The sequence below is a fragment of the Eutrigla gurnardus genome, assembly GCF_963514095.1.
Source record: "Eutrigla gurnardus genome assembly, chromosome: 5".
NCBI classification, from domain to species: domain Eukaryota; kingdom Metazoa; phylum Chordata; class Actinopteri; order Perciformes; family Triglidae; genus Eutrigla; species Eutrigla gurnardus.
In genome coordinates, this window is record NC_139919.1 from 26,368,194 (window position 1) to 26,384,562 (window position 16,369).

Genomic DNA, 16,369 nt, shown 5'->3' on the forward strand with positions numbered 1-16,369 from the left:
GTGTTGCTTAGGTCTAGCCTTTTGGTTAAACAAAATAAACTGGCTTTTTATTTAACAAGAAAAGGTTTGTTGGGACAAAAGATAGGAGGTTCAGGTGAGCCAAATAGCCTGAAATTTGCCTCAGGCAGCCTATAAATACCTCTGACCTAATTTAACACAACCCCCCAGATGTGGCATTTAAATGTTGTCAAACAACAATGGCCTCAGGAGTGAGATTCACATTTACTGTAAAACCTTCAGGGGACAAATTAAATTAACAAGGGCCTCGCAGAAAATACTGAAATAAGGAGTCCCTTCTCGTCAATCAACATGAGGCATATAACTCTTCCTCACAGCTGTTTTATTCGTTCAACAACTCACATTACAAATACTTCAAATGTATGCATACAGTTACAAACAGTTGGCAGCAAATGAATATATGACATTAGATCTTTGTTTTACTTCAATACTACAAACCAACTATAAAAACTGACGTCTGTATTGTAGCGTAAATTAATCAGGAAGAAAATATAAAAATTGGAACTTACGTATAAATGTGAAATGACTTAACAAAAATCAAAATGATATCAGGTAAAAAAAAAAAAAAAAGTTAATAAATATAACCTTCCCAGCATACAATTAAAAACTATTGAAATTTTGCAATCAAGTAATACTAACAGACATAATCAATATTCTTTTCTTCTGAAAATGTGGAGTACAATACAGCAATTAGAAAAACTAGACACATCAAGTTTAACACATCACCCCAAAAAATATAACAAAAATCTGATCAAAATGATAGTTATACATTTCAATTGAAAATATAGCAAAAGCTAAATACATTTCGACCTAGTATATACAATGTTTTCAATCACAGTAGCATGGTAGTAGCAAAATAAGTAAATAAGCACAAAACTAATGTTTAAAAATAAATTCAGGTATAAATTAGGTTTTTTTTTTTTTTGCAGACATCAGCATGAACAATAGGAAACAAATAATGTGTAAATGACTGCATGGTTTATATGAATTAAATGACTTGCACTGCGGAGACTTGTTTCTGGGAAGAATAAGTATTGCACATAATGGCTCAAAGTTAACTTGCAACATTAAATCACATTCAGGTTATGTCCCAAAGCATGCCACATCACAAAGGGGGTCCAGTGATCAAGTATCCTCACCTATGTCCTACTGAGTGTCCTCTACATTACAAAACGCATCCAAAGTGTTGTCACTGTGTAGATTGCATAAACATCATGTCTGTGTAAGGAAGGCAGACTCCATCATGTAAAGAGAGGCTACAAGAGAGGTGATCTCAAAGAGATAAGGAAAAGAAGGTTAAAAAGGAAAAGGAGATCTAGTGCATTACATTAGGTCCTGCATTAACACTAGCCATGTTATTTCTGTATTACATTATGCATGCCAAGAATAAGTAGAACTTACAGGCAGTCCCAGAAAGAGGATCTAAATATTCAAACAGCTGATATCCACTCCGGTGATAGAAGGGAAGATTTCACATTGACCAAAGCCAAAACATTTACCCTATTGATAATCTTATTGACTACACCTAGGAGCGAAATATCAGAATATAGTTTCAAGACTATCAAAATCAGTTTAGAAAGGTCTTGTCATGCCTTAGGATCCCGTAATTATGTTTATTAGGACAGAGGAGAATCCATATATGACTGGCTGATGATAGCCTTATTTTTTTTTGTTTGTTTATCTACAGAATCACACCAATGCACCACACGATTTTCAGATTTACCAGCACTTAAATATATAAAAGCTAATTGAAAATTATATTAATATCATTCATTTTCTTTTTTAAATTAAGTTTACCATAAATGCAGATCTCTTAGTAACAAAGGTACAAAATTATTTTTCACCAAGTGAAAAAAATGAGGTATTGCAAAAGGAGTTCTCCCATCTGTGAAAAATGTGCCTAAAATGACTATTGAAAAAAATATTTAGAAAAGTAGTGCATAATAAATGTATATATGTTCATGACAAAATAATCAGCTATAAAACACTGTACAAAAATCAGCAGGCCATGTATAAAATAATATCTTTATCTCTGTGACAGCAAATTCTAGCTACTACCATATCCAACCACAACACTTGTGATAGAAGCTCCAGTCATGGTAGAGCGTGCAGTGGTACACCATGAGGACAGCTCAGGGAGACTGGACTGTGCATTCCCATTAGTTTGTACTACATTAGCATGTTAGCTTCCAGTGCTAATATCCCTGACAATATAAAGTGAGCAAATACTACTGCCAATACCTGAGCCCTGAGGGCTGTGTCTTTATTAGCCGACACCCACAAACCGAAACTCCAAACAACGCCAGCCATTCCTCCGCCAAATGACACGAGGACACAGCATTATCCTAAAAACCCTCAGATCAACATCTGCTTTTGATGATGCGTTTTAGGCCAATCTTTGGTTTGCCCTTTCTGGTTACAAAGTGTGTCGACTTTTAAACCAAAACCTAAAAACTCATGCCAGCAATCGAAACACGCGCCAGACTGAGGGGAGATTTTGTTTTGTGACATGGCCGGATGCTATACGCTGAGCTTCTGGAAAAAACCCAATCGCCCGGCCGTCTGAAACGGTGTCCCTCCTCAGTTCAACCCAACCATTTGCACTCAACCTTTGGTAAATGGTACAGTTGTTCTCTAATCCTGCAAGCGAAAAGTAAGAAAATGCACCCTTCTTAAACTCAACTTCCATAGTTAGTATACTGATTTAGGTATGATGAACCTCACTTAAATTTTATGTTACTCTTGACAACAAATGTAAGCAGCTTTGCCAGCTAACACGAAAAGAAAGTACAGTCAAGTCAGAAAACATCTAAATCCAAATCTAATGCATCCATATGCTCATGCACACTTAAAGTCAAAACATAAATGGGATTTCACTCTCTTCTTAGCATTTACTTCTTTTACAAGGCCCAATTAAAATAAACTAAAAGAAAAAATAAATTAAGTTTTTTTTTTTTTTTTACTTAAAAGAAAAGTGCATTTATTTTTCATATCAAAGCCCGTACCCCTTCCCTTACTACCCCGTTCTTTCAATCCCTCCCCAGCCGATCCTGTATCTCCCTCCCTTGCCCTCTCGCCTCAGTTCCAGCGGAAGGAGATGTGTCGTGGTCGGTCGCCTCCCTCCTTCACCAGCGGCTTGTGAAACTCGCGGCCGGCCCGGGAGTGGATGGCTGCCCAGCAGTACTCACAGTAGTACTGCAGACAGGTCACGTTGGCGCAGAAGAAAGGAGCAAACTTCCCCCCACAGCGGGTGCCCTGGCACTCGTCACACAGCTGGTCGTCCAGGACATATGGCTTCACTTCCACCTGAGAAAGAGAGCGAAACAAACAACAAGAAAACTTAAAATGGAGGTCAAGAAAAGTCGTTCAGATAGGTTAAATAAATATTTTATGAACATCGATTTATAAGACCTGAATAGGAAGCTGCTACCATCAGATAGACTCACCCGTTTATCAATCTCCCCGTGCTGCAGTTGAACAAATCGGGCACTAATGGCTGCAATGTAGCTTTGCTGATTGGAGAAGGCTACTCGTCCCGCCCCTTTTGGATACTTGAGTTCAGGGTCTGTGTCAATCCCAGCATAACACACTCCGCCATACAGACGGTCCATGATCATGGCAAGCTCCACTGGAAGAGCAATACACAATGCAAGTTAATGGCATCATGACAGCTCCTAAGAATGCAATGCATTTAGGGGTCACCACACACACACACACACACACACACTTACCTGCTCTTAGGGGACGTGGGACCCCTCCTACAAAGATCGTTTTTCTGGGGTCCAACGGCTGAGAGCCGTCCATTACAAAGTCACTGTCGTTCAGGTTCCAGGGCCGGATCTGGACCTAAAAAATAAACATGAAAAGAAAAAATAGATTTCCTCTCAGTCAGGCTCTACTCATACATTTTGGATTGTGAAAATGAAAGCAGCTTGCTGCTCATGTAATATGGATTAACACATTTCTTTGGTTCAATTCGACTGCTGTCGCAGGATGTTGTCGGTGGCAGCGGCCAGGGATTTTTACACTAAGCCTATATACTGTGAATGCACCAACTGGTGAGGTCACCTTTTATGTTGTGGGGCAGAAAAATGCAACGTCTACGTCAGAGGACATAATAGCTGAAATAAACTAAAACAATCATACAGTTGAAATTGCGCGCGTGCTGTTTTGCAGGAAGACTTTGAACTGAAAATATGCAGTGCGCTAAACTTACAGTACACATCTGACGGATTACCACAGCAGAGTTCTCAGTTGGGCAAACAAAACAAATGGATCTGTACTGAACTTTCCAGTTTTCTGAGCTACAATGACCCGACACAGTAAAACAAAAAGCAGGCTTCTGCAGGTTTGACGTTGGAGTTAGTTTTGTACTTGCTGGGCAAGACGGATAGCAAGTATGCAGCAGTTACACAGAATAACAGACGGACTCACAGGCTTGTCTTTGATGGTGGGACTGGAGACGCACAGGTAAAGCTTTCCATCCTCCTGAATGCAGGCATCGATCAGGGCCTGAACGGAGCTCTCGTCTTGAAACAGCAGGAACGCATATCCTGGAAAAGGTTGAACGGAACAATGAGCATGCACGACAAGCAAACACTCATCATCACGGTGCTGGAGAGTCAACACACGACGAAAAAAACATGATGTTCAGCTTTTTTTTTTTTTGACTCACCCTTTGGTGGAAAATAGGACTTGCTCTCTGCCTTGTGAGGCCAGTCAACAAACAGGTGACCAAATCGGCGGAAACTGGCAGTAATTTCATCTGAAAAAGAGAACTCGAGTCAGTCAGCTACAGTATTTTGTGTTGTGCTGCATTCAAAAAACAAATTACGTTATTAGTTTCATATATAGTATAGTTGAATTGAGGCTGTACCATTACAAAATGTGTGATATATCAAAATATATGATACTCTTTTTGCCATTTAAAGATTATGGCTACCATCATAAAAATACTGTGAATCTAGGTTATTTTAGATCAAAAGATTTAAGAAAGCATCCTCTGTAGTCAGAATACGTCTTTACCTTCATCTATGTCTGGAGGCAGCCCTCCAACAAACACTTTGCGTGAATACCGCTCCACACGTTCACCGTTGAGGTGGGGGAAACAGTGAGCTGATCCAAGACCAGCGAGCCCCTGGTCGCCGGACTCGTCCTCCCCAAAAGACCGCTCATCCTCCATGGGGAACAGAGACGAATGGCCTGGCGGAGAGAGCCATCTGGATTACACACATTGCTTCACCACCAGTTAGCTCTAATGGCTTTTTAAAATTGTATTAATATTACAATAAGCAGGGAATTTGATTAGATGTAAATACATCAAAAACATATAGCGATGACTGCTAGTTTTGATGACTCAGGAAAAAGCACGAGTATTAACGCAAGCACATCTTGGCAGGAAACACTTAAAGGCTTTAACAGCCTCCAGAAAAATACAAAAAGGGGCTTAAATGCTGACAGTATTCAAGGCAGGGTAATCAGTGACACTGAACAACCAAGCAGACAAACACAGAGGGGAAACCCACAAAGTCATTATTTCAGGAGTTATTACTGCTTTCTAAATCACATCGAAGAAATCAAGACACAATCACAAGTTTTACCTCGTCTTCTGCCATAACTTCTTGCTGCATGTAAAACAACACAAAACACCCTTGAAATGACTTCTCTTTTTATTTTGAACAGGCACAAAATAAGAAGAGCAAGAAAAAAAAAAAAAAAAAAAACTACCAGGGCTTGGAATTAATATTTGTTGGATCACCAACTAAAATGGCTACTGTATTTAGTAAAAGAAATACATGAATTGTAGAATTGCCTATCATATCTACTGATATGAGTGTCCATTAATTACAACTGATATCCTTGGTATCATCTATATAGTCTATAAACTAGAGAGACAGCATGCCGTGTAATTGTTCCCCACAGTAATTGAATGCCTCATTGATCACTTATGCATGTAAAACAAATTCAAGCCATGCTTCTTGTGCTACACTCTCAGTTAACTCCCCACATGACTGAAGAGAGACGTTGTGAATCATCATCATCTTTGAAGATAAAATGCTCATCACTATGCATGGAAGAATGGACTGAATTTTTTACTGCAAAAATAAAAACAACTTACAAACGTGCATAATCCTGCCTCGGTGCGGTATAATTAATTTACTCTATTGCTATTTCATACTCGAAGAAGCCGGTTTTGTTTTAGTCAGCCATTTTGGGCGTGTGTCACATCGACTACAACGTAGTTTAGAAATCAAGAAGAAAATGATCCCTCTCAATCATCCCTGGATGTTTGTGGCAGTGTCTGTATCTGCAGAGACCCCGCCCTCGGCTTTGAAAATCCTATTCAGTCTGCTTTAAAATCATTTTTATGTTTTTAACCTCCTGTTTAGCTCTAGATGTTTCTCTTTTGTTTAGTTTTTTGGCGAGTTCACCAAATTCCTATCAACTACATTTTAAATTCAACACTTTATTCCAGCATTTGGCAGACATGACATTAATTCCAAGCCCTGACTTCTGCTACAGCACTGCATATTTGTATGAATGTAATTTACATACCGTTCATAGGTAGAGGCCCGTCTCCACCCTGGTGAGAGAAGCCGTAGCGTCCTACATGACAAAAACAGGACACAGCAGAACATGTCATGACATTTTAGTCCTTTCCCTTGCATATAGATTCCTCCCCAACCCATTGAAGTTACGTTTGGATGGTTTGGAATAGTCTGTTCTGTGTCCACTGGATAAGGACCATGACAGCACAAATTTGGATAAAGTATGAATCATTTGGCAGGCAAATCAAATGTTTGTCTTATTCTTGCATGCAAGCAAAAGGTGAATGTAAGTGTAATATCATATGCTAGCAAAATCCAAAGTGCAAGGATGTGTGTTGTAATTTATAAGCATATTTTATTATTGAGGAAGCTGTAAATTTATAGCAGTAAAAAAAGAGAAGTTTCTAAAAAGGCTGTACATGCATCATCTAGCCCAGATTAGCATCAGAAGGCTGTGACAGAGGGGTTCTTTTAGGATTGAGTGCAACCAAAACTGAACTGGCATGTTTTATTAATGAGAGTTAGCCGAGATCAAAGAGTCTCTACAGCAAAAGAGAAATGCTGCAGGTGATTGTTTTCATGAGTCATGGAGAATAAGACAGAAATGTGCTGCAACATCCTTCAAAACTGACTTATCATACTGGCACCCATATTGAAACAATTTCAACGACACCCGTCCTACATACACATGCAAACTAGAGGGAAATTTGAAGAAGCTTATTAATATTTGGCTTTTGGTCGTTAGCATATTACCATTAGCATATTAGTTATGTGGTGCAAATTATAAACGCATGCAACTGTTTTAACAAATAGTGTAATGAGAAGGAAACACCCTCTAACACACACAGTTTTTGGGACCTAATAAGGATCATGAACTGTTCAAACTCAAATCCTGCTGTCGACACAATCTGTCTGCATTGTGAAAAGAATATCAAATTTCCACTTGCCGTCAAATACGTGCAACAAACGGCTGTATTTATCTACAGCCAGCAGTGAGGAAAAAGTATCCTTTCTTCACCATTGCTAGTGTGGGAACCAACCTTTCAAGGAATCCTGCTCAGCCCTCATAATGTCAATCAGAGAGTTCTCCAGAGAGTGCATGCTAAAACCATCAAAGGACCGTGTTCTCTCCTGCTGAAAGAGGGGAAGACAACAATTAGCCTCCTTATTTCCCACATCGCCATCGAAAGCAGCAGAAGCTGCAAGAGCCCCGATGGCTTGCCATGATGCTAATGGCTAATAAAAAAAAAAATCTGCAGAGAATATCCCTGTAGAGACCTTCTGCAGAAAGCACAGTAAACAGAAAATGGATCCCGGAGTATGTTACCAATTTTTTTTTTTTAAAAACACCTGCATATCTCTGCACCTAATTCACATTTCCCACTGTATATTATAGCATGGGATATGCTCCGCCTCTTAATGAGATACAATTCTAATTCATAGCTCGAGGTAAAAATAATAATTAAATTAAATAAATATATATATGTGTGCATTTGAATTACAAAAAGCCCAGGAGATCTAGAAGGGAGGGTGTTTCTCTGTGTATCGAAATGGTTTGAGAGCATGCAAAGCAGCAGTGGAGCACAAGACTTCTCAAAAATCGGGACAAGAGGAAGGCCTTGTGATCAGAGCAGATGATAACAATACTCTCCTTTAATGCAATGATCTAGATAAGACCTCAGACACAAGCACACACAAGAACACACACACTAGGCTTCGATTCATCCGTTTAGCTGGCTCAACTGACATCTCATTTTGATCAATGGCTTATTTGTTGCATTTGTACAGATGAGCATGTTTTACAGAATTAACAGAATTTACACATGGAAGGCCACACTAAAAACTAAACTTGGCTGTATTAGGCATCACGCCGGAGTAACATCTGGAACATATGCTCACCTGGAAAGGGTAGACACTGTCACTGCGGCTCATGCTGTCCTCCACCCAGCCCTTGTGATTGAATCCAGAGCTATTTCTGGGGAACTTCTGAGAGGGAACCTGTAGGACAAGTGGATGGGTTTCACGTCGACCAAAAGCAGTGCGCGACATATCAATTCATGCAAATATCCTCTCTACATGAGAGAGGATTCGTGACAATTTCATCTACCTGATTGTTGGGGAACGACTTCTTCAGCGGGGAGATGGAGTTTAGCCCCGTCATCCCTCCACCTACCCCCCGCCTGTACTCTCGGACCCCCTGTGTGCCACCCCAGCCACCATACCCACCGGGGCTCCAGGAGGTGGATGTGGGAGTGGAGGGGCTCTGGTAGCTTCCCCAAGGTGAAGGGGGTTTGCTCTGGGCAGGAGCGAGGTGGGGCATTTGGGTGAACGGCCCAGTACGATGGGGGTGCGGAGGGAAGGAGGGCTGGGTTGGATGGGGGCTAGCTGGGGAGCGCCGGTGCTGCTGAGGGACCCCCTGACCGTGGGGGTGGTAGTGCTGAGGATGAGGAGTGGGCGGGTGGTGCTGGGAGACAGGTCCAATTTGGGGAGAGAAACTACCTCCTCCTCCAAAGCCAGGCCCGGCGTGGTGGGAGAAGTTCTGAAATAGCAGGGGAGGTCCATTGGCGTTGGAGCCAGCTGGGCCGAAGAACCCGCCGACATCTTCCCCGACCACTGGAGACTGGGTGGATGGGACAGCAGGGGACCAGTTGTTAAAACTGGTCAGTGAGGATGAGGAGGAAGTGGACTGTGCACAACTTGTACCCATCCCCAGGCTGTCCTGGTAGTCGAACCCGCTAAGCACAGGGGACTCCATCCTCAGCTTTTCCTTTCCACCACTGCTCTCTAAAGAACCCTTCTCCAGCGGGCCATCTTCGGGAAGAGCTCCCTCAAGCTCTCCTAGGCCTCCCACGGCCTCCTGCTGGCCCGGGGACAGGGCCTGAGGCTGGGTCTGGACCTGAGACTTCTCCTGCATGTCCTGGAGGTCCAAGGCCTTGGACTTGTCTGACTCCAGAATCTCATCTTGCATGTTACTGTGTTGTGCTACAGCAGGGAACAGCCAAGCACTGCCCCCATTGGTGGAGCAGGTGTTGTTTACGAAGGAAGGGGGGCTGGGGGGGTTGGAGGGGTGGTGAGGGTGCTGGGGTTGGAGGTGAGGAGGGATCCTTACAGGGAAAGCGGATTTGTTACCACTGCCGTTCTTCACCAGAACTCCGAACCCGTAGTCCCCCATTTAGGACACCAAGTAAATCTTCAATTCAATTTTGGCTATCACCGTCTGTGGGTTCAGGAGTAGCAGGGAGGGAGGGGGGCAAAAAGCACAAGGTTGTGTTACCTCAAGTTTATCTGGTCTCTTTAAAGAAAATAAATAAATCAAAAACGACCCTGATCATACTCTGTGAATGTGCTTGGGCTGCACCCTGTCTGGTCTTGTGATGCAATCAATGAGATTAAATCATTGACTCGCTTGGCCATGGGAGGCCTGGACGAAATCTAACACTCGGATTAGCAGACAGGCAACCACGGAAAAAAAAAAAAAAAAAAAACACCCAGCCTCACCAAGCACTAGGCAAGCTAACAGGCTGGGCTGGTGAAGCTGACGTCTCTAAAGGTCGTTACGCAGCTAGCAGCAAGCTAACAGCTGCTCCGCCACCTTCCATGTGCCCCATTAATCACGCCAGATCCCAGCAGTCACATATTTTTAAAAGGACCTTCGTGTTTTACAGCGCATCCGTCAAAAAAAAAAGAAAGAAAGAAAAGCGTCGTGGTGCCTCGCAGCATTGGACACTTACCGAATAATCTTCACCCTTTTTTTTTTTTAGCTCTGCAATGACCTCCTCATACGCCACCGTTTAAAACACAGGGAAATGTTGATGACGTCTCCTGTCTGTTCTGGATCTAGGGTAGTTCCCTTCACCGAGCCGCTAGGCTAGCAGAATAGCTGATACCGCAGAGACGTAGTAGCATATTTGCACAACCAGCTGGGACGCCATGAGCGAATCCAACGGCTACAAACGTCCCCTCGAAATTTTCACCAACGTTCAAGCCCGGCGTCGTTCGACGAGACGACGGCGGAAATTTTCCACGACACCGAGGCGGTTAGATATGGTGTAACGACACGGCGTCTTTAACACGACCTCGTCCGTTTCGTGTCCTGTATGTTCAATGTCACACAGCACTGCCAAAACCTTGTCATCATTTTTTTTTTCTACACGTCGAAATAACGCAACGCAACCTCGACGGCTGCGCTAACGTATCGACGACCGTGTGTGTGTGTGTGTATATGTGTGTGTTGGGCGATAGGCCGGGCATAGCTACCTTCAGTTCGGCGTCATGACCTTATCGTTTAGATGTTGCCATATTTTAGCGTTTTCCCTTTTTCTGCATTTCCTAGGCAGCCGGTGTAAATGGTCTCTTCTCTCTCTTCTAGATGACAGCTGGACCAGTCGGGAGACACTTCCGTCTACAAGCCCCGCCCCCGCCATCAGCCACCAGCCACTGTGGGTCAGGATTTCCCTCCGGAGCCCCGCCCACTCCGCTAAAAACCCGCCATTCGATTGGACGGTTGCCGGCGGGCCACGCCCACATCGCTCCTTTCTCAATGAATGGCACATGCACACCAAGACGTTCTCCTCCCAAATAAGGACGCCTTGAAATCAATGGGAGGAGTTGTTCTAATGTAAGGGGAAACACATTAAAGATCCAAGGATATTTTATCTTAACCCTCGATAAAAACTAAAATAAATATAGATTTCTTATAAGTGCACATATGGGATGCAAAGGGTTAAAACCCCAAGGTTTAGTAGAGGTATTTGCATTTATGCCAAATGCAGATGAGTTAATTTGACTAAGCAAATGTTTTTTTCTTTCTACTCCCCTCTCCACCTCAGCCTACTGCAGTTGTCCAAGATTGGTGTGTTGTGTATCAGGCCATGCTGTTAAAAAGGCAATGGATTAGATTAATAGGTATATAGATGGAGAGATCCTTTTGTTTGATTTGGTTGAACTAATATAACCCGAGTCCATAGCAAAGCACCGCATAGCAATCTCATTAAAATAAGCTGCTGCTATTTTCAGCGCATAATCGAGCTTGAGAGCTTGATTCATTTTACTTTGGCCAGATCTGGTCTGTGCTCTGATCATACCATCACACGGTAATACGGATGACATCTTGGCGTACAGGAAATGCAATATAATCTCCGAGCCAGTACCTCAAATAGAAGTATTCTAGATTTACAGAATACGTTACTCGAGTGGGAGTAGACTTTCTTGTGTTAAAGTGACTCATTCAAACAGTCCTAGTAAACATCACGATTGGGTCACTATAGAAGGACTTCAGGGTCTACTGGAACAACAAATCCCTATGCAGTTCTGTAGTAGCGTTATGACTGTTTTTTTTTTAATTTGTGAGTCTTAAAGGTTGCCTTATTAAGCAAAATCAAGGTCAAATGGAGTATCGCCCCGATTGCATCATAACACCACAACTGTAGGCCGTTTTTTCTAAATAAATAAAGAAAGACTTGCTGGTTTCACAACGTAGTAAAAAAAAAATAGTTTTAGTTCGTTGTCACCCCAGCGGTGCATTAGGCATTTAGCAGCTTATTTACCGCTTTCTTGTTGAGTTTGCCTTGTAAACATCCAGTCCACCAAGGCAGACCCACCCTTCATTTGTGTCCTTTAAGCAGTAGCACACCCCACCCCGCCGCTCTGTGCAGCAGGGCCTGTCGGAGTGGTTTAACAACACACACAACAGTGTGTCTTTAGCTTCTGGTTTAGTTTTTTTTACACACACAACACACTGCTGATGCGGGTGTTGCTGGTTTGATAGGGCGGTTATCAACCAACTCAGCAGACCGTTTGGTCGCTATGGCGCTCTGTTGACTGAACACCAGCGAATACACACTCTATGAAAAGGCTGAGAGTCTGGCTGTGTGTTGGGATCCACCATCTTACTGCTTTGCTTGCTGCTTGCTGTAGGTCTTTCAAGGCTGACAGTAATTTGAGCACAGTGAGTTGCGTCAGCGTTTTCTTCCCTGAGAGCAGCACGCTTTGTATTCCCCAGTGAAACGAGGTGCCACTCGTTTTATGCAGCTACACATGATCGTTCTGCACAGAATATAATGCTTTTTTGTTGTTCCAACTTGAGGGTAAATACAGGATAATGCTCTTTCTGAGGCCCAACAGTAGATTCAAAGTAGGCTTCACTCCTTTCACCTCGGATTGCTACTTAAATGATTCATCTATGGAACGAAGGCACCCGGTCATTAATTCATTAGTTCACACCGGAGCGGAGGGCAGATGTTCACGGAGCAGCCGAGGACGACCATCTCAGGTTTCTCCACTCAGAGGCGCCGTCTCTCTTTCTCTCTCTCTCTGTCTCTGCTGCTCAACCTCCACTCAGATGTGATCTCTGCTGCCTCCATATTGATAGAGCCACCGTTGCCATATCAACCACGCAAACTGGGAGATTTCTAGCCCAGCCGGCAAGCCCATTGTTTAGCCAGGAGGTCATCCATCTCAGACTCTGCATTGTTCAAAGAAGCCCAGAGTGACACGGCAACATTTCTCCCACACGTCGAATGTGTCACACTGCACTCTGTGGCCTTTCTTATCAGCTAACTGGCTAACGTGTGACACCAGCAGCGTGCCGGCAACGATGAGGTCAGCACGCTGTTCAGCGGTGTTGGCATGGTTCACACAGCTCTTTTCATCTGGGGGCAGGGAGGCAAAAATACATGCATATATCGTAGTCGCTCTCAATACTGTAGTAATTAAACCTTTATATGTAAAGAAAAGGAGTGGAGTAAGATCATCCCAATAAGAATAATGGCTGTTCTCTCTAAACTAGCAATGTTGTAGTTTCAGACAGATTTTTTCAATATGTATCAAGTCAGTTTAAAAATGGGGGAGATTTTAAAATAATGGACAAAGTTGAAGCAGCAGAGATATCCTGCTTTTTAGACCCTAATCTGGGTCAAACTTCTGGATTGTCCATTATGCAACTTGATCGGGTTTTTATACGCCCCAAACTGAGATAATTGTGACATCATCGGGTGTAATTTCTTTTAAACTTTCAAAGCTCCACTACAACATAAGACAATAAACTGCTACGGAGGATAACAGGAAGTTAAGGAGTCACATTTCAAATCAAAATCCGAGACATCAAGTACCATTATTAACTATTCATTTCTGATTGATTTCAATCAAGTAACTCAAGGCAGCCCTATTAAAAATCAATTACTTGCACCTGCTCCCACCATCTGTCCTTTAAATCAAGAAAAAGAGAGAGGTGTCACCACCCAGTGGTCACTTGGTATCACTGCACAGAAGAGTTGCTTTAGAGCTGTGGTGCTGGAATGCAAGGCAGGATCACATCGTACAGCAGAGGGATATTACAGACGCTGTGTGATATGTTATGTGTCATGTAGACTTTCCTCTTCCCTGTCACACTGGAGACAAAAAAAAAATGAGGGCAGGATTTGTGTGTCATATTCCCATATATGGCCAGCCCTATATGTGCCTCAGCATACAGTACTTCACTTGACCCTAGAATGACTTAAAGCTCCAAGACAACAGTTGGATGTCTACTTTTCAAATCAGAGCATTGTGTAAATGTTTAGCGAAGCAATGTATACTGTTGGGACAATTCATAAAAGCTGACACGGCGAACCCTCCCATGCGTTGCATACAGTCCAGAGCAGCTGACGTAAATGTTTTGGCGTTTCAATGGTGAGGATATTTCCAGTCCTTGAAACTTTAAAGAAAGCCTGTATTTCACTGTCAGAGGGAGCGATAGGGTGTCTTTTCAGTTGAGTGTATACCTGAGACGACCAGGACTTCTCCTAACCTGCTGCATGTTACATCCTCTAGTATTAATTCTTCATCTGGTGCCACAGTGTTCATGACACACTTCAGCGTAAATAAAAACTACATTGACGGACACAACATGTACAAAATACAGACAAAAATGTGTTTAATTGATAACAAGGTACATCTGACTTCATCAGTCCAAATATATTTATGATCATATACCCAATGTCTCACAGGTGAGTTACAAACTTCTAGACCATGTTCTGTATTTTCAACGGTGAAAAGCAGAGTCCTTGTGCTTGACGGAGGAAAAAAAAACAACGTAACGTGGCGATGGAGCATGAACAATACCAGAAACGTGGTTAGTTTTATTTTCCTCTGAAGACAAAGAAAAGCCATTCAAGCCACTACATTATTACAAAAAAAAAGCTATATCAAACCTAATGACAGAGAGCTGAACAGATTGTCACTTTACACACATACAGTACATTCTCAATATTATTAGCTTATGTCTCGTACCGGGATGTCACAGGAATCCCAACTTCCACAACAGAGTAAAAAAAAAAAAGCCTGAAAGCCTCACTGATGATTCAATCCCTCAGAGCTTATAAATGGTCTCTAAATAATTGGGAAAAGAACAAAAAAATAGTACCTTACTGTAAGAATACCAGGAAATTAAAAGTGAAAAACTCCTAGTTTGAGCCACAAAATCTAAGCAGGTTTTTATTTTCGCACCAATCAATCCCCAGCACGTCCACAGCTACAAGCATGTGACTGGCCTGAAACAGTCAAAAGTCTGTGACCTAAAAGATGGAGATAAGAAGAGCACTGGGAGAAGTAAAGATGGAGTGAATCCTCAAATTAAAAAAAAAGTTGTCTCTCTCTCTCTCCTTCTCCTCTCTGCCTCTGTGTTGCTGGTTCTTGGCCGAGGCCCAGAGGAATTCTCTGGTGGCCTCGGTAAATATAACATTTAGAATAACAGCGCCAGAGCCCCTGTGTGTGGACTTAACCCAGTTCCTGGTTCCTCGCTGCGTTTGCCTGCGGCTCTAACGGGTAGAATAACAGGCCTTCATGTCTCTCCCGACCTAGGTAAGGGAGCTGAGAGGAATAAGGGCTAATTTAGAGGGGCCAGAGATCTGGAGGGTTTCTGTCAAGCCTCTTTCCTGCCCACTGGGACACCACAAGAGAGGAGAATTGATCTTCTGAAGAAGGGGCTCAATCTGGTCCAAAGGCCCATAGGGGGGATACAAAGCTTGCTGCTGTAGTTGAGAAGTAAAAAACCAAGGTTGCTCAAATGAAACATCCTTATACAGTAAGGTCTGATTGGAGGGCGACTGCTCTGGTCTTAGGTCTTAAACCTGCAGCGGTCAAACACAAACTGACAATCATCCAAAAGTGCAAAATCTCAGATTTCTGTGGCTCGACATCTTTGCAAAACATTTAAAATCTCCCCCCACGACACAGTATCATCCATTCACTTAAAATCACAGAGAAGCGGTCGCTGTGGACAATAACAAGTTTAGGCACCGTGATGTGTGTGACTTTACATCGGGGGGAAAAAAGGACTCGATTGAGCCTCCTTCTCTTTGCTGCAGTTCAACTGTCGTTTTTTTTGTTTTCAGCCGACAGTTAAGATGGAAAACCAACCCAAAAGAGTGAGAGTGCATAAAAATGTTTTGTGAACAAGAACGATAACGTCTCCCGGAGCTATAAACGCAACATTAATCCGTAAACGTCACAGGGACACAGTTCTCTGAAGCACGATGAAACCACGACGTCTTCTCGGAGTTGATACTTATGAAACGGAGAGAGTCCACGTCGTCGCCGCCCAGACAGCGACGCTCGATGACGGATCAGAAATCAGTCTTGGCTCTCTTGTGTCTAGCTTTGTGAAAGACTTATCAATACACAGACGTGTGAAATAACATGTTCATATTCATATTATTACATTTGCATCCTCTTTAGAGTGGATTTTCACTTTTAAGACTGCACAAGTTTGTTGGCTTCGTGGCCATCATGCACTACAATTCATATGTGCCAGAACTGGACTTGAA

At 42.7% G+C, this 16,369-nt stretch overlaps 1 protein-coding gene across 4 annotated transcripts; it reads right to left on the reverse strand.

The window, feature by feature from the left end:
- Positions 1-319: 319 nt before the first annotated feature.
- LOC311013877 (cytoplasmic polyadenylation element-binding protein 4-like) lies at positions 320-10,984 on the reverse strand. 4 transcript variants are annotated; one of them, XM_084010156.1, is made up of 12 exons: positions 10,824-10,984; positions 8,674-9,783; positions 8,466-8,564; positions 7,607-7,697; positions 6,574-6,624; positions 5,619-5,642; positions 5,044-5,220; positions 4,694-4,783; positions 4,453-4,571; positions 3,750-3,864; positions 3,465-3,646; positions 320-3,324 (listed from the first exon to the last, which is right to left on the reverse strand). In XM_084010156.1, exons 2-12 carry the CDS (start codon positions 9,736-9,738, stop codon positions 3,097-3,099), a joined length of 2,241 nt encoding a protein of 746 aa, XP_083866282.1. In that variant the 5' UTR covers positions 9,739-9,783; positions 10,824-10,984; the 3' UTR covers positions 320-3,096. The 4 variants fall into 4 exon arrangements, with proteins under 4 accessions (XP_083866282.1, XP_083866281.1, XP_083866284.1 ...); XM_084010155.1 differs by having other exon boundaries at positions 7,607-7,700; XM_084010158.1 differs by lacking the exon at positions 5,619-5,642.
- Positions 10,985-16,369: the final 5,385 nt, after the last annotated feature.

Coding starts and splice junctions, on each gene's coding strand:
- LOC311013877 (XM_084010155.1), bottom strand. CDS start 9,738: ATGGGGGACTACGGGTTCGGAGTTCTGGTGAAGAACGGCAGTGGTAAC. Junction 6,625..7,606: donor TGAGCAGGATTCCTTGAAAG/GTTGGTTCCCAC, acceptor TTTGTCATGTAG/GACGCTACGGCTTCTCTCAC. Junction 5,221..5,618: donor AAGTTATGGCAGAAGACGAG/GTAAAACTTGTG, acceptor TCTCTCCGCCAG/GCCATTCGTCTCTGTTCCCC.